Source organism: Otolemur garnettii, unplaced genomic scaffold (assembly GCF_000181295.1).
Source record: "Otolemur garnettii isolate 467f Iridium unplaced genomic scaffold, OtoGar3 scaffold00030, whole genome shotgun sequence".
Taxonomy (NCBI): domain Eukaryota; kingdom Metazoa; phylum Chordata; class Mammalia; order Primates; family Galagidae; genus Otolemur; species Otolemur garnettii.
Genome location: NW_003852425.1, coordinates 2,236,881 through 2,255,335, shown reverse-complemented (window position 1 = coordinate 2,255,335; position 18,455 = coordinate 2,236,881). Strand labels below are relative to the sequence as shown.

Here is an 18,455-nt window from a genome sequence, read left to right as displayed (position 1 = left end):
TCCAAAGAACACCTGCAAAAACTAGAAGAGGTTGTTGTTTCCTCAAATGCACAGACATCAATGTAAAAACACAAGGATTGTGAAAGCTCAGGGAAATATTATACCATAAAAAAAAAAGAGAGACACACACTCCAAAAATGGACTCAGAAGAAGTGAAGATCAATGAAATAAATCTTCTTAAAGATCTATAATCCTCTTAAAGAAGTTCAGGAAATCATAGAAAAATATAATAGAAAACTAAATAAAATTTAAAAAATAATCCAGCAACAAAATGAGATATCTGACAAAGAAATAGAAACAATTAAACAATTCTAACAATGAAAAATATAATAACTAAAATGAAAAGTTCAATAGCAGACTTTACCAGAGAAAAGAATTAGCAAGCTTAATGAGAGAAATAAGAATACTCTAATACTGTATTTTAAGTATGTAAACCATCTATATCTTAAGTATGAAGACTAAAAAACAACACTATTAACACATTGCTGACCAATCTTGAGTTACCTGGTAACACAGGTAGTTCCTGCATGAAATTGCTGGTCACCAATGGAGTAACATAGCAGGTGTTCTCTGATTCATTTCTTTGAGTATAAATTCTCAGTTGTCTGAAATTCAGCCTATTTTATTCTTTCTTCCCTCCTCATCTCTTATGCACAAAAATACTCATGACCAGAAGCAATGTGTCAAAAACAACAATTAAATCAACTGGTTAAGAGAAAGGCAATATAAAGAGATGTAAATTGAAACATCAAAAACTGTGGGGGAATAGTGTTAAAGTGTACTTCTCTTTGAAATCAAAGTTAAGTCATTATCAGTTTAAAATAAACTTGTTAAAAAAATAAAAATAAAATAAACTGTTATAACTATAACATGTTTTTATAAGCCTTATGGTAATCACAAAGCAAAAATCTAAAATAAATACATGAAAAATAACACAGAATCAAAACAAACTACTAGAAAAAAATCACTTAAACACAAAGAAAAATAGTGAAAGAGGGAAATAGGAAGAATGGCTCTACAAAATAACCAGAAAACAAATAGCAGCATATAAGTATAAATAATAACCTTGATGTTAATGGAATAAATCTTCCAATGAAAGGACACTGAGTGGTTAAAAAGATTTAAAGGGAAAAGAAAAGAAAAGAGCCAGGTATGGTGATATACACCTGCAATCCTAGCACTTTGAGAGGCCAAGGCAGGAGGACCAATGAGGCAGGCTGTTCATGACCAGCCTGAGGAAAACATTGAGACAGTGGCTATACAAAAATAAAAAAGAAAAGAAATAAAAATTAGCTGAGCATTAAAGTAGACATCTATAGTCCCAGTTACTCAGGAAACTGAGACAGGAGGATTGTTTGAGCCCAGGAGTTTGAGGTTACAGTGAGCTATAATAACACCACTGTACAAGAGAGCAAGACATAATGTAAAAATAAAAATAAATCAATATTTTTAGAAAGACCCACATATAAGCTGTCTATATAAATTCATGTGACCTACAAAACTATAGACTGATTAAAACTGAAAGGATGAATAAAGATATTCCATGCAAATGGAAACCAAAAAACAGCAGTAGTGGCTGTATGTAGATAAAATAGACTTTAAGTCAAGAATGGCAAAAAAAAAAAAAAAAAAAGACAAAAGAAGCCATTATATAATGATAAAGCAGATACAAAAAGTGCAAATATATATACACCTAACACTAGAACACTTATACATAAAAAACAAATATTACTAGACATTAAGAAAAAGATTGAATGCAGTATACTAATAGTAGGGGACTTCAATATCTCATTTTTCAGTAATGGACAAATCATCCAAAATAAAAATCAAAAAAGGAATATCAAAGTTAAACTGCACTCCAGACCAAATGAACCCAAGAGTCATTTACAGAACATTCCATCCAAAGCTGCAGAATACATATTTTTCTCAATGGCACATAGAAAAGCCTGCTGGGTAGATTGTAAGTTTGGTTACAAAACAAGTCTTAAGAAATATTTAAAAGTAAAAATAATATCAAGTATCTTTTCTGACCACAATAAAACTAGAAATCCACAACAGCAAAAATTCATAGAAAGTTTTAAAACATGCTCCTGAATAATAGGTCAATAAAGTTAATAATTGTCATATATTCCAAAATAACTGGAAAATTAAGTGTCCTCCTGACACAAAGAAATGATGAATGTTTAAGGTGATGAATATCCTAATTATCCTGATTATTACACATCGTATGCATGTATCAAAATATAAGTACCCTATAATTATGTACAATTATGACATATCAATAAAAAGTTAAAAATTAAAGTTTTAAAAATTAATGGAAGACTACAAGAACCAATGTCATACATCCTTCAAAAATTAAGTTTAAGTTCACCTCACCTGGCTTGGCACCTGTAGCTCAGCAGCTAGGGCACCAGCCACATACACTGGAGCTGGCACGTTCAATCCCAGCCCAAGCCTGCCAAATGACGACAACTACAACCAAAAAACAGCTGGGTGTTGTGGTGGGCACCTCTAGTCCCAGCTATTTGGGAGGCTGAGGCAAGAGAATTGCTTAAGCCCAAGAGTTTGAGGTTGCTGTGAGCTACGATGCCATAGCACTCTACCCAGGGCGACATCCTAAGACTCTGTCTCAAAAAAAAAAAGTTCACCCCACCATACATAGAATCAAAACTAGCTAAGTGCTGCTGAAGACAAAGAAAATATCAAATGGGTAGTATAAGAAAACAGTAAACAAAGCTATGTGACCAGGAGCAGAAAAAAAGGACTATAATAGTTAAAAATATTTCTGTGTTACTTGTATTAAGCATGTGTGTGATAGACATGTGTAAATTATTTTTCTCCCTTCTATTCCCCTTCTATCTAACATAAGTTATCTTAATAGTGGTTATTTATATACTTTTATACCTCAGTATTTAAAGTTACAGGACATCAAAAGTGGAGAGAGACCCAACCAGAAGGAAAATAAACATCACCCAAAGACAGACAAAATGGCCTGAGACTAGATATCCTTTCCTGGGGAAGAGTTGGCAGTTTTCTTTAGTAGTTCCATAGATAGCTTCATTGTGGTAAGTGGAAGTATGACTTTGCTTTTTTCCAAATTTGGAAGTTAAATATAGTTTTAAAAGGTTATATGTGGGGTGGTGCCTGTGGCTTCAAGGAGTAGGGCACTGGCCCCATATGCCAGAGGTGGCGGATTCAAACCCAACCCCAGCCAAAAAAAAATTATGTGTGAACAAGCAGGAGGTGGACTGTCTGTCAACCTGAGTAAAGAGGGAACTCTATTTCCTGTATGCATCCAAGTGAGAGCAGTGCTAAAGAGGAAATTGTTTGAGATTTGGGAGGTAGAAGTAAAGCAGCAGCCATTAGTCTCTGAAGATCAGATCAAGTGCCAGACAAATGAACAGCAGATGGGCAATTCCTGACTCTCCTCGTCTCCTCTTCCTGCCCTCTAGCCCAACTGACCAACAGCACCTCTTGGCCTGTTAGCAGACGCCCAACTGAGAACCCACAGAGACAGCAGCTACTCGGAGCACCACCTCCTCCCATGTTCCTCCTCACATGGCCACGCTGATGGCCAAAAGTCCCTGCTTCTCAGATATTCCCTTATGATCTCACTTGTCTGCCTGTACCAGAGCTTTGGGATGGGGGTAGTGACTCCTTTTCTGAGCCTCCAACTTCTCCTTGGACCTTTACTTTCCCAGTTGCACTCGTAATCATGTAAGGGCTAACTCCTACAATAATTCCACTTTCTAGCACTCGTATTGGCTCTGCTTCCCCAGACTAAACCCTAATACAAGGTGAAAGCTTACATCATGTCTTAGTCCCTTTCATGCTGCTATAAACAGAATACAACAGACTAGTTTATAAAGAACAGAAATGTATTTCGCTCACTGTTAAGGGGGCAAGGAAGTCTAAGATTTAGAGGCTAGCTTCTGGTGAGGGCGTTCATGGTGCATTATCCTACGGCAGAGGCAAAGGGTCAAAAGGGTAAGAGGGAATGAACTTGCCCATTTATAATGGCACCAAGCCCATTCATGAAGCTGGAACCCTCAGCCTAACCTTAAAGGTCCCACTTCTTAATACTGTGAGCAATGGCAATTAAATTTCAACGTTAAGTTTTTGAGGTGACATTCAAACCATAGCAGATCATTTATTTTTAAACTCACTGTCTTGTCTAATGCAGGTGTATCTCCAATAAGTGAATATCACAATAAAACAAGTCACACAAGTTTTTTAGTTTCCCAATGCATATGTAAGTTATGTTTACATATATGCTAGTCTATTAAGTGTGTAATGGCCTATGTATAAAAAAATGTGTACCCCTTAGTTTAAATATTTTATTGCTAAAAAATGCTGACACAGAGACACAAAAGGAGTATGTGCCATTAGAAAAATGGTGCTGACTAGCTTGAGGTAAGGTTGCCAAAAAAATTTCAATTTGTGAAAAATGCAGTATCTGCAAAGTGCAACAAAGGAAAGCACAATAACAGGGGCGTGCCTGTGTGAAATGTAAAGCTACCAATTTCCCTCTGAGGACTGCTTTGACTGGATCCCAGAAATTTTCATTATCATTCATTTACTAATTCCCTTTGTGGTTTTTCTTTTGATGTAGAGTTGATTTAAAAGTGTGTAGCTTGTCTATTATCAATTTATAATTAAACATCATTCTTGTCAGAGGACATGCTCTGTTAGCTTACTTAAGACTTAATGGAGACTTGTTTTAAGGTCCAGAATATGGCTGGTCTTGAATATTCTACATGCACTTAAAAATCCTATACATTGTGAGTTTTGTGCCATAATGCACTAAACATATCAATTAGGTCAAGTTAATTGATGGTGTTGTTCAAATCTTCTACAACCTTAATATATATTTGTATGTTTATTTGTTCTGAGACAGTCTCAGTCACCCTGGGGTTGAGTGCTGTAACATCATATCTCACAGCAATCTGAAACTCTTGGACTCAAGTGATTCTCTGGCCTCAGGCTTCCAGATAGCTGGGACTACAGGCACCCACCACAGTGGCCAGCTATTTTTAGAGGTGGGAGTCTCGCTCTTGCTCAGGCTGGTCTTGAACTCCTGAGCTCAAGCAATCCACCAGCCTTGGCCTCCCAGAGTGCTAGGATTACAACAGGCATGAGCCACCACACCCTGCCACTTAATCTATTTTAACAAGTACTGAAAGGGGGATGTTAATAACTCCACCAATGATTGGGTATTGTTTTTATTTCTTCCATCAAACTTTGCTTCATGTATTTTGAAAATTTGATATGAGGTACATACATATTTAGGATTGTTATAATCTTGATAAGTTGATTCTCTGTATTTCAGATAAGCTTTATGATGAAGTCTATTTTATTTGAGATTAATATAGATATACCAGTTTTCTTTTCTTTTCCAGCCTTTTATTTTCAATCTTGTCTTTATATATAAAACATCTGGTGTACCTTATAAACTTCATACCATTGGGTTTCACCTTTTTAACCAGGCCAACAAATTCTGCCTTTCAGTTGGAATCTTTAGTCCATTTTCATTTAATGTCATCATTGATATAAATGAGTTTAAATCTACCATCTTGCTTTATGCTATCTATTGGTTAGTCCTATTCATTCTTTCCTGTCTTTGGCTTAATTAGTTTTACTGTTTCATTTTATTTCCTTTATTGACTTTTTACGTATGTTTTGTATTATCATTTTTTAGTGGCTTGATAGGAAAGAATTATCCAACCAAACTTTCCCCAATGATAGAAATATTTTATATCTGTGTTTTCCAATATGGTAGCCACTAGATATATATGGCTACCGAACATTTGAAATACGGCTAGTGTAACTGAGGAACCAAATTTTTGAATCAACTTTTAACTTCAATTAGTCACATATAGCTAATAGCTACCATATTGAACAGAGCAACCATAGGGATTACAATATGCCTTCTTAGTTTATACAGTGCACTGTTAACACTATGCTATTCTAACAGCATCACTACATTTCTACTCCCTTGACTCCTTTGTGACATTACTGCCATATATTTTACTTTTATAAGCCATCACCCCCACAGTTTACTATTTTTGCTTTAATTACTTCTAAAGAATTATTAAAAGTAGGATTTTAGGGCAGTGCCTGTGGCTCAAAGAAGTAGAACCCTGGTCCCATAAGCCAGAGGTGGCGGGTTCAAACCCAGCCCCCAGCCAAAAACTGAAAAAAAAAAAAAAAAGTTGGATTTTAATATGAACATATTAAAATAGACCTTTATTAATTTATGGTTATATAATGGTATTATATTACCACTTCCAGTGCTTTTCTATATTAATGTGTAACGACATTTCCTGTTGCAGATCCAAGTTTCCATCTGGTATCATTTCCCTTTATTCTTAACAATGTCCTTTAGAATTTCCTGTTGTGCAGTTCTGCTAGATATGAATCTTCTCAGCTTTTGTTTTACTAAGAATGACTTTCCAGGCACACTGGCTCTTGCCTGTAGTCCCAGATACTCAGGAGACTGAGGCAGGAGGATCACTTGAGCCCAGTACTTTGAAGACACAATGCACTATGATCACACCTATGAATAGCCACTGCACTCCAATCTAGACAACATGATAAAAGCCCACGTCTATTTAAAAAATTTAAAAAAGCACTTAGCATTAAAAAAGAATGTCTTTATAGTGTCTTTTTTTTTAAGACAGAGTCTCACTTTGTCACCCTCAGTAGAGTTCGTTTTCGTTAAACTCACAAAGTTTATACTTTCCTGAGTGCAAACTCTTTAATTTATTATTATAGCTATCTAAGACTCCTGTCTACTAATTCCAACATCTACGTAATCTGCAGGTTGTCACTAACGATTTTTTCCACTGCACTACTGGTCAAATTTTCCCTTTCCTTCACATATACTTTGTCACCCTCGGTAGAGTGCTGTGGCATCACAGCTCACAGCAATTTCAAATTCTTGGGCTTAAGCAATTCTCTTGACTCAGCCTCCCAAGTAGCTGGGACTACAGGCACCTGCCACAACACCCAGCTATTTTTTGTTGCAGTTGTCATTGTTTACTGGGCCTGGGCAGGGCTCAAACCCACCAGCCTTGGTGTATGTGGCTGTCACTGTAACCACTGTGCTATGGGCACCAAGCCTTTAGTAGTTTTTTTATTATATACTAAAAATGAAATATGTTGTAGAGACTACGCATATACTGGGGGGTGCCAAAAATGTATGCAAATTTTAAAAAATGTTATCTATGTATTACTTTTCGAAGTTCAAATTAGTCACAATGTGTAGTACGACATTCACTCAAAAGATGAGACTAATCAAATGCATGCCAGCATCTCCATGCAACAAGGAAGGATGGTCGAAGAAAATGGTAGAAGCACGGTTGCTATTCAAGGGGTGCAAGACCATTTTGAAGTGGTAATTGAAACTCAAGAACATGGTGGAAGTACCAGGAAAATGGAGGCATGAGTATGCAATATGAACCTCCCAACGCCTAACAATTGCACACATTCGTGATAAATTTGAGATGTATGGTACTGTGTGTGATGTGCACCGGGGAAGATCTGGGAGGCCTCACATAGCAACAAGTCCTGCTTTTTCTGCTGTCATGCTGGAACAGTTTACATATTCCCCACAAAGTCCACCGAACACCGTGCATATGAGACAGAAGTTAGCAGAATAAGGATACGATGCCCTCTTAAAACAGCTAAATGGAAAGTTTTCTTTGTAAGATTATTATAGGTACCAAGACGTGCAAACTTTACCTTGAGAACTTGCCTGGACAATAAATAAAAGACATGCAGCTGCATTTCCCCATGTTTTCCTGACTTAACACCCCTTGACTTCTGCTTATGGGGGACCTGAAAGGATGGGGCACACCACAGAAAACTGGCTACACTGGTGGTACCTTGGGAAGAAACTGAAATAGGCGCACATAGCAATAGAAGTAGATACTTTGGTCAACATTGCCAAAGCAGCAGTTGCCATCATTAGAAGTGTCTGCAGAGATGCATACATTCCCTAGAGACTGAAATAGGGTGTGTACAGGCTTAAAAGGGCTGACAGACGCTATCTGGTTTTGAATTCTGTGGCTGTCAGCTACCCAAGACTGAGTGTAAGCCAGAATATAAATCTCCTCAGGAAGAAGTTTTGTTAGGCACTACAAAATCAGAGTCTGCTTCATTTTGTTCCAGGTGTATCAGGGCAGACCCGGGAGGTACATTATGGGTCATATGCAGTCAACAGCAACCTGCAGATAAACACGTCTGAGCATTTCTGCAAATGTTCTGTCAACGTAAGTGCTGGGAAAAGAGAAAAGAAGTATGCTATTAAAATATACTTCCATCTCTAATTCACCCAAGACCCCAGGCTTCCTGAGCTTTGTTCTGAAAGGCCAAAATGAAGTTTAACATTATAGGTCATTCTAGGTCATCTGGAAGTTGGTTCACTGGGGCCATCGCAGAAGGACCTGGATGTGCCAAGAAGGCAGCAAGTCTACCCGGAAGGGTGTGCCCTAATAATCTTCATACTGTCCACAAGGTGGACCTGGGAGTTTGTTTCCACCATTCCCATTCAAGTCACCATTCCTATACACCGGCACATTCAGCCAAAATTAGTGTTTTTGCCATCAAGCCACTGGGTGGGGGCTAGGGTCACAAAGAACTGGCTGGTGATAGTGTCTGGCCCTATACTGGCCACTGCAAGAATTCCAGCCCCTGTGAATTTCAACTCTGGATGAAGTTCATCTTCAAATTGTTTGCCATAGATAGATGCACCACCTTGACCTGTCCCTGTTGGGCCACCTCCTTGGATCATGAAGTCTTTGATGATTCTGTAGAATTTGGTGCCATTGTAGTAACCTCGATGAACCAACTCAGCAAAGTTTCTACAGGTCTTTGGAGCATGCTTCCAGTATAGCTCCAGCATAATGACTGCCATGCTGGTCTCCAAGTAAACACTGGGAGGCTGCCAGGAGTCTGGGGAGATTGTTGCCATAATGAAACAAGTGGACTGTTTCTCTACCAATTGCTACTTCCCCTTCCCAAATGGTATTTGAGTATGGTATTAAGTATCTGGGCGATTATTAAGTCATGAGGGCAGAGTTTTTATAATTGGGATTAGTCCCCCTATCAGTGAATTACTTAGATTAGTCCCCCAACAAAAATGTGCCATTTATGAATCGGAAAGTGGCCCCTCACCAGACACTGAATCTGCTGATGTCTTGATCTTGGACAGTCCAGCCTCCAAAGCAATAAGAAGTAAATTTCTGCTGTTCACAACCCACCTAGTCTCTGGTACCTGTCACAGCAGCCTGAATGAACCAAGACAGATAATCAGCATGATGCAAAAAGCATGGAACACTGCCTGATTTCCTGTACAACCTTTACATATACAATTATAGCATGTTAAGACAACTGCAGGATCTTTTGCAATGTTTATGCAAGGATACATGAATAACTGTAAAAATAAAAAGAGTTAATACATAAGATAAACTTAATAAACAATGAAAGGGCACAATGGAGGTGAGGAAAGAGGGAAAGGAGAAGCCTGGGAAGGAGGGAAAATTGTGAAGAAAGGAGAGAAAGAATATGCATTAAACTAATCTAGTAAACGAAATGTAGACTGGACATATTGAGAGGCGATTCATTTTATAAAAAGCCTACTTACAGGATACAATTATTATTTACTTATAAAAATGCCCATTTGTAACTATTTTAAAGGACTATATCTACATAGTCAAGTATGGTTATAAAAAATCTCTTGAGTTTACTAAGTCAGACCTAATTTTTTACTTGCTACATCAATACGATTTATTTTTATACCAATAACAATTACATCTAAGGGCCAATTGTTGGCCCTTAGCTTTTCTGTAGCCTTCATATTAGAATTAAGTACATTGGATTCTTGCTCCCTAAAATTCACAATCCCTGAAATTCAATGGAAAAGATTTTTTAATAACATAATCACATTTTTTTTTTGAGACACAGTCTCACTTCATCACCCTCAGTAGAGTGCTCTGGCAATCAGGGCTCACAGCAACCTCAAACTCTTAGGCTCAGGTGATTCTCTTGCCTCCGCCCCCTAAGTAGCTGGGACTATAGGCGCATATCACAACACCCAGCTATTTTTAGAGATGGGGGTCTCGCTTTTGCTCAGGCTGGTCTTGAACTCGTGAGCTCAAACAACCCACCCATCTTGGCCTCCCAGAGTGCTAAGACTACAGGCATGAGCCACCATGCCTAGCCACATGATCACATTATTAAACAACCTATTTAGAATAATAAATAGGAATAATGATGAAGAAACTGAATAAATTATGTAGAAGTGCTCATCTATATAATTTACTAACAATGGTGATAAGTGAGAAGGTACTCTGTTGTAAAATCTTCAGAATAAACCCTAACATATTAGTGGTCATGGCTAAGGAAAGTTGTGTCTAGAGTCTTAAAGTTAGGGAAAATAATTTTTCCTAATATAACTCTCATATTCCACAGAAGAAGGCTTATAATCCAACTTACAGAAAGCAGCCATGCACTGTGACTTACTTTGTATATTGTAAGTCTCAACCCTTTATACATATGTGAGAAACTTTCAAAATACTCTTTCTTATTACTAAGCACAGTAATTTTTAACCTACTACAAATGTGCTAACAGCACAGTCACCTTGTGTATGAGGACATACTATTCTCTGAGTTATGTGGCATAAATAACAACTCACAAAATAATCTACACACATCAAAGTGCACTGACTATCAGCTACTGTCTATAAAAGCCTGGCCTTCTAAAATCCAGCAAAATCAGGCAAATATAAAGCACTTGTATTTAGAAGCCAACTAATACAATACAAAGACAACAAATTTTAAAACCAGGATTAAATATTCAGTTAAAATACATAATACCACTTTGAGAAACTTTTATAATGAAAATAGTAATAATAGTTTTTAAAACTTACTTAAAACTGTGTAATGAAAATGAATGATTAGAGAAGCACTATGTACTGAAAAAGATTAAATAAAATCCCTTTGAGACGTCAGTAAAAAATAGATAACAAAGTAAAAAGTATGTAAGTTTGGAGGTTAGTAAAATAATTTAGAAAAGTTTATACAGACTTCCTTAATTTTATATATTTCCAAAAACACTAAATTTTAAGCTTTTAAAGTATTTAAAAATACTCTAAAATATTTTATTCAAAAGATAAAAATAAAACTTATTCTCGAAAAAATCAACTCATATTAAAATAAAATGTTGAGATATAAATGGTGTCTTATGTAGGAATATTCTTTTTAAAATAATCATAACGACTAAGGGAAATTTATACAGTTTAATTTAAAGTGAAAACAAATACCTTGAGATGATTTTAGCTCATCTGTTAAGAAACCACTACACATTATTACTATTATATCTTCTCTATTATACCAAATAATCATTTGATATTAGGTATTTTAGATTACAAATCTGCTCAATTGTTGTTAAATCCAAAAATTAGTCAACAATAAAAGATAAGAATCTAACTTTTAATATTTTAAAATATTTCCTGCATAGTTTCCCCAAATATTATCATTTTTATTGTGACCAGCATTATAGCTTTTTAATAAAAGTCTAATCAAAGGCAACAGTAAACAAATACAGAAACATAAGAACTGTCAAAAACAACCTCTGGTGTATGCTCAAGTTTCTCACTTATATACAAACATTTTATCAAGCTTACATACGAACACTTTTCCTTACAACTTAACATTTAAGCTAAATGTTTAGCTTTTCCTTACAACTTAACACCAAAAACAGGAAACTCTAGAAATCATAACAAAGACCAAAACAAAGTCCCCATTTCTTATGAAAATTTGCATATAACTGCAGTCGTTTTAAGTTGGATATAAATATACATTACATACATGTTTCTTATTTAGTACAAAATCTTAGTAAATATGTTCCCCACTGTGCACGGGGAATTTGTGCTCTCAAATTAAAAGTTTTTTCCCATTAAAAAGATTTAAATTAAATAGGACTACTTACAGAAATATGTTCTCAAAATAACAGCTGTATTATATTTTACTTATTTTCTACATAAAAAGTTCAATAAAAGCAGTTGACTACAATCAATAAACTGTTCAATGAATACTCAAAAAACTTATACAGATGAATAGAACAAAAAATCAAAACTTATCCAGACTGATTACAAATTAAAATGTATGTAATTTCAAAATTACATGCACCTCTTTAAAAATTATGGAAATCAACAGAAACTTAAATCACATTAGCTAAGGTCAAGTTTAGCCCCTAAAGGATACTTACAGTTTCCTTATTCTTTTATACTATTTTATAAAACACATAAGTTGAATCTAAACCATTTTCTTTTGCTGCTTAAACTATAAAGTTCAGGTACGTGATTGTAAATTAACATAGGTCTATTATTGCTCCATACCTAATAATCTATAAACATTAACAGAAACAATACTGTTCCAATTAGGACAACAACTTCCTTTCATTTTATAGTAAAAACCTCTAACCTGGCTCAACAACTAATCGTATTTTAATTCACGGATTTGGAAAAAATGTCTTAGAGGCACATTTTTAAAAACAAATACAGTATGACATCTTTTTGCGGAGTCAGTGAAGTTTTTTATTGTTATTTTGATGGCTATTTGGTTTACTTCTTTCTTCTAAGCAAGATTAGTAAATAACTCTCGCTCTTCTTTAGAGAGTCAAAACCCCTTAGACCTAAACCGAATGAACACTTAACTGGGTACTGTCAGATGAAATCAGGTCAACTAGCACCATAAGAACAACTGTACTAAATTTTAATGCTATTCATTAACAGTTCCATTTTCCTGAGTTTACGTTTGTTCTTTGGCAATGGCTTAGGATATAATCCATTTTTCAGAAGGTGTTCCTTGCTGAGGCGTATTTGAGCACCATGCTGGAGCTGGAAAGAACATAAAGCTCGAAGAGGGCGAAGCAAAGTCTGTTAAGAAAAAAAGAGACACTAAAAAAGGTCATCTGTGACAAATCATGATATTCTATCTACACTTCACCTTCAGAAACAGCCGTTACTATGTTTCTGTTTATTGTCTTTTAACTATGAAAAATAATAGACGCGCAAATAATTATTTCTAGATAAATAATATCTTTAAATTCATAGCTTACATACCACACTAAGGAATTCCAGTAAACAGGCACAAATACTTCCCCTTCCACAGGAAGCTTATATATAATATGTATTTTTTTAAGACTTGATTACCGATTTTCCATATAGGCAATAAAATTTGAACTTATTTTCATATATTAACTTATCCAAACACCACAAATAACTGATGCCATTACAATAATTTAATCTGAAACAAGCAGTCTAACAGAAACCTTTAGACCCAAAGATAAGCACACCAAATTAGTTAATTCAGTTTCAATCACAAATTGATGCAAGCTTACTGTCATCTGATAACAACAGATGATGGAAACAATGGGTAAGTCCTTCTCTCACACTAGTCCACGGGCCACACACAAACTAGATCTCATGTGCCTGTCTACATTCACATATCTATAGGGCCAACCATGTAATGTAAATATGTAAACTGGATGGACCTATAAGCTAACAGAATAGTTGATGCTGTAATACAGACGGAGTTCATGCCCTACCTAAAGTTATTCCAATTGAAAAAACATGCCAGGCACCCAACTCTGGGTCATGCCTGTAATCCTAGCACTCTGAGACATCAAGGCAGGAAGATAGCCTGAGCTCAGGAGTTCAAAACCAGCCTGAGTGAGAATGAGATGTCATCTCTATCAAAAATAGAAAAACAATTTGATAGGCGCTGTGGCAGGCATCTGTAGTCTCAACTACTTGAGAGACTTGAGACAGGAGGATCGCTTGAGTCTAGGAGTCTGAGGTTGCTGTGTGCAGGCTCACTTCATGGCACCTTAGCCTGGGCAACAGAGTGAAAGAGCATCTCAAACAAAAAAGGCAGTAACACAATGCCAGTGTTTTAAACACATTTTGAGTCAGATTTTTTCCTTGGGCCTGAGATCCCTGATCTAAAGCTTTTAAATGATAAAAGCACAGAATTACAACTAAGCAGACTATTAAAGGAGCACAACAGATGAACAGATTCAAATTTTTCACAATGTCTATGTGAAAATTTACTCCCCCACTTAATATAACTTACATCTTCGATAACTTTTATTTATAATAAACTCTTATGAACTGTGGCAGTCACTAGTAGTTGCATCTCCATATTCATTCTTTCCTTCCTTATTAAAAGAATCCAAATGTTATTGAAGGACACAACAAGTCCAGCCAGTAACATTATATAGACTAATGACACTGTCTATCCAATGAGCTGTAAGAAGTGGTGGGTAAGGCTTTCCAAGATACTCTAAAAGGGGACAGACTTAGTAGGAATAGGCCTTTCGTCCTTTCTTCCCGCTTGTAACGTGATTGTTGGAGATGGGTCAACCAGCATGTCACTACAAAAAACATGAAGATGAAAGTCAAATACACAAGATGATGGAGAAAAAGACAGAAGAAATGGGGGTCCCTGATGTCCCTTTCAAGCTGCGGTCTCTCAACCCTGGACTGTCTGTGTCCACATGACTTATTTAAAGGAGAAGAAGAAACCCCTATGAGATCTAAACACTACAGTAAGGGCTCTGTTACATGTAGTCAAACACAATTCCTAAATGATATACAGCAATTAAAAAAAAAAGATAAACCTCTTCAAAAGGCTCTGTATAATATTATATACAGAAATCTCCTTAGGTATGTTCTCTTAATTTATTTTAATGAAGAAAACAAGAAAGGAAATTAAGAAATAATGATCTATGACTGCCCACTTTACAGAGTCAGCCGAGTATACTGACCGGATTCTGAAACATCGCACCTGGGAAAAATACCTAGAAATACATATGGACTGAGACAACTGAAGATACCACCGATATTTAATGTCATAAAATTTACATTTAGGAGAAAATTAATATTCAAGGGCTTCCAACTTTTACATCCTAAAGATAAGATTCTATCAATTTAGTGAGGTAACAAGAGAATGAATTTTGGAGATAGATCAGGATTAGATCCCTGGGGCTGTTCACGAAGACGCCAGTCTTCTTTCACAATACATAATCAGATTGCATTTTCTAACCCCCTTTGAAGTTACGCGTGACCATATAACTGGCTTTGGTTAATGAAATGTGAGCACAATATGTTCCACGTTTGGCAGAAGTATTAAAACTAGTATTGGATTCGCTACTGTCCCTGATGACAGTGGAATGATGTGCCTGGATAGCGCTTTCCCCAGGCCAAGTGCCTCAGTGACTACAGTATGCAGAGTCCCACGCAGGATGCCCTGGACAGGCGGCATGAGGGAGGCATAACCTTTGTCATGTTACGCCACTTCGACTTAGAGTTTTAAATTACTGCAGTCTAGCCTAACCTTGTAAATCTTTTTGTCTATGACAGTTTTCAAAGAACCATTACTATTAATAACAACCATTGGTGTTCGGGTGAGCTAAGACACAGGTTACAGCACAAAACTCTGCCCCATTTATTTTAAGTTCATTAGCTAAAACTTAAGTAGAAAAGGTTTTGTAATAAAAAGGATCCCACGCCAAAGGCTTCCAAGGTATGAAAAGTCCAGGTAAATACCCAGTAGCTAATGAAAGTCACCAACTTTTCAGTTTACAATTTCTTTTGTCAATCTATAGGCAAGATCAGCCAGGCAAAGAAGGGCAAAAGGATTACTTTTTTTTAAATGCCTGTGTTGACAACTGTGGCAATTACCACACATTAACTCACTCAATTCCCACAATGCTTTAGGGTAACTATTTCTTTGTGTATTACAGATAAAAAAACAGTACAAAGTGATTGTGTGAGCTTCCCATTGGCAAAAAGTGACAACAGTTAAGTAATGAACTTGTAATTCAAACCTACTTGAAAAAGTCCACGTCATGCTACTTCCTAGTAGCTATGCTTTCATACCTGGTAGTACTTCCAGGTACTTGAAAAACTGCTTTAGAATAACAGATGACAATAAATCCACAGACTTACACTCATGTTCTGGGCCCAGTTGCTCATTCTAAGGAGAGTACCCCATCCTATACCTCTACAGAATGAGGACAAGGGAAAATTTACTACTCTCCGCCGTCACCCTAAAGTTTTAATACATGCAGAATGCTCCTAATAAAAGGTTACTAGGAAAAAAATATAAGTTCTAGTTTTCCTTCCCGGGAAAAGAAGAAAATACTTATGTTTAGAGCAGACAGGAAGTGTTTCACAAACATGCTACCTTTTTATTGTAACTAAACTTGCATAGGCAGGACTCAGGGTTCTGCCACTGAGAAAGCGGCCTTCACAACAAACAGAGTGGGACTAATTTTTACCTTCTATAAGCAGCTTGGGGTGTTTCATTGTGCATTTCTTCTGCTCCTGATCCTATCAACTATCTCATCCGCACCTCTCAGATCACAAGCTTGATTGTCAAACATCCTTCTTTACACACCTAACCACTAGAATATGATTATTCCTGACAACCAAAGCAAGTAGAATGAGAGCTCTAATCCCAACTTCATTATTACTTTGGGATTTTATGGGATTTTTGGTTGTTTGTTTGTTTGTTTGTAGAGACAGAGTCTCACTTTATCACCCCCTGGGTAGAGTGCCATGGTGTTACACAGCTCACAGCAACCTCCAATTCCCAGGCTTAGGCAATTCTCCTGCCTCAGCCTCCCTAGTAGCTAGGACCACAGGCATCCGCCACAACGCCTGGCTATTTTTTGTTGCAGTTTGGCCAGGGCTGCGTTTGAACCCACCACCCTTGGTATGTAGGGCTGGCACCCTACTTACTGAGCCACAGGGGCCACCTGGGATTTTATGTTTGATATGATTCTTATATAACAATAACAAAAACTAAAGAAATAATTCATCCTGTCACTACTCTTAAACTTTGCCTTTTGTTAGATAATTTTCCCAGAACGTAAGATTTTTTGCAAGTCTCAAGCTGTGATGATAGGATTTCTTTTTCTTTTAAAGATACAATAGCTACAAAGCACATCCAATCTAGCAATAGTTAACGTCTGCTTTGGCCTCATGTCATCAGGGAATGCTTTCAGATATATCAAACAGTAAAAGTAGAGAAAGAATAAAAACAAAAACATGCTGATAAAGAAATCCTAAAACAATATGAAGCTGTCCTAAATACATAGTATTACATCATTTTTGCAAAAAAATTCCTTCTCATCGAGCACAGTGGCTCACATCTATAATCCTAGCATTCTGGGAGGCTGAGGCAGGTGAACAGCCTGAGCTCACAGGTTCAAGACTAGCCTGAGCAAGAGCAAGACCCTTGTCTCTAAAAATAGCCAGGCATTGGGGTAGACACCTATAGTCCCAGCTACTCAGGAGGCTGAGGCAAGAGAATCATTTGAGCCCAAGAGCTTGAGGTTGCTGTGAGCTATGACACCATGGCACTCTACCGAGGGCAACATAGTAACATTGTCTCAAAAAAAAAAAAAAAAAAAAGCTTCTTGTCCCAGACAACTTTAAAAGAACTCATTTAATACTTCCAGAATCCAAAATAATAAAATAGAGCTGAAACCTTTTGGGCTAAAAGTTTCCTGCTATGGATGGCACATTAATTAATCCAGGATAAAGTCTTTCAAACTACAGCAGGGGAGCCGCAGCAGCCTTAGCAGTAGTGCAAACCCTGTCTCTAACTCCATTACACTGTGAATGCTATCACTATACCTACCACTAGTACCAACAGTAAAGCTTCCATTTAGGATTGCAGTAAAGATCCAATTCCAGTTGTGGGAATAAGAGATATAAGACCATGGACCAGTGATTTTCAACCAGTGTGCTACAAAAATTTTTAAGTATCATTAATTATTTTCAAAAGAAATTCAAAGCACAGTAAGTATAGTATTTCTTTTTACTCCTTTTTTTTAATCAACATAATTTAAGTGTGCCATGGAAGTTTAACTATAGGTTCAAGTGTGCCATGAGATAAAAAAGGTTGAAAAATACTCTATAGAAGAGTCTTCCAGAACCCAAAAGGAGAAAAAAGCAAGTTCCAAATTATACCAAAGAAAATATTATACTTTTCCCTCAAAATCTGAACATTTGTGTTGTGGCATATGTATACCATGGAATGCTATTCAGCCATAAAAAAAGATGGAGACTTTACATCTTTTATGTTTACATAGATGGAGTTGAAACACATTCTTCTTAGTAAAGTATCTCAAGAATGGAAAAATAAATACTCAACATACTCAATACTAATATGGAACCAATATATAAATAATTCCACGCTCATATGAACAATCAAACACAAGTATAGTCTGGTAAGGGAGTAGGAGGAGATGAGAAGTAAAGGGGGGAGGACCAGTGGCAGGAGGAGATGAGAAGTAAAGGGGGGAGGACCAGTGGCAGGAGGAGATGAGAAGTAAAGGGGGGAGGACCAGTGGCAGGAGGAGATGGGAAGTAAAGGGG

General features: G+C 36.6%; 1 protein-coding gene and 1 pseudogene across 1 annotated transcript in view; both read right to left on the bottom strand.

Annotated features, from left to right (window-relative positions):
- Positions 1-8,473: 8,473 nt before the first annotated feature.
- Positions 8,474-8,974, bottom strand: LOC100941129 (annotated as a pseudogene).
- A 3,216-nt stretch (positions 8,975-12,190) lies between these two features.
- DTWD2 (DTW domain containing 2) overlaps positions 12,191-18,455 on the bottom strand; it is a 104,388-nt gene continuing 98,123 nt past the window's right edge. Inside the window, exon 6 of the mRNA XM_003788896.3 lies at positions 12,191-12,941. Coding sequence (XP_003788944.1) covers positions 12,771-12,941 — 171 coding nt within the window. The 3' untranslated portion in view covers positions 12,191-12,770. The remainder of the gene's footprint in view (positions 12,942-18,455) is intronic.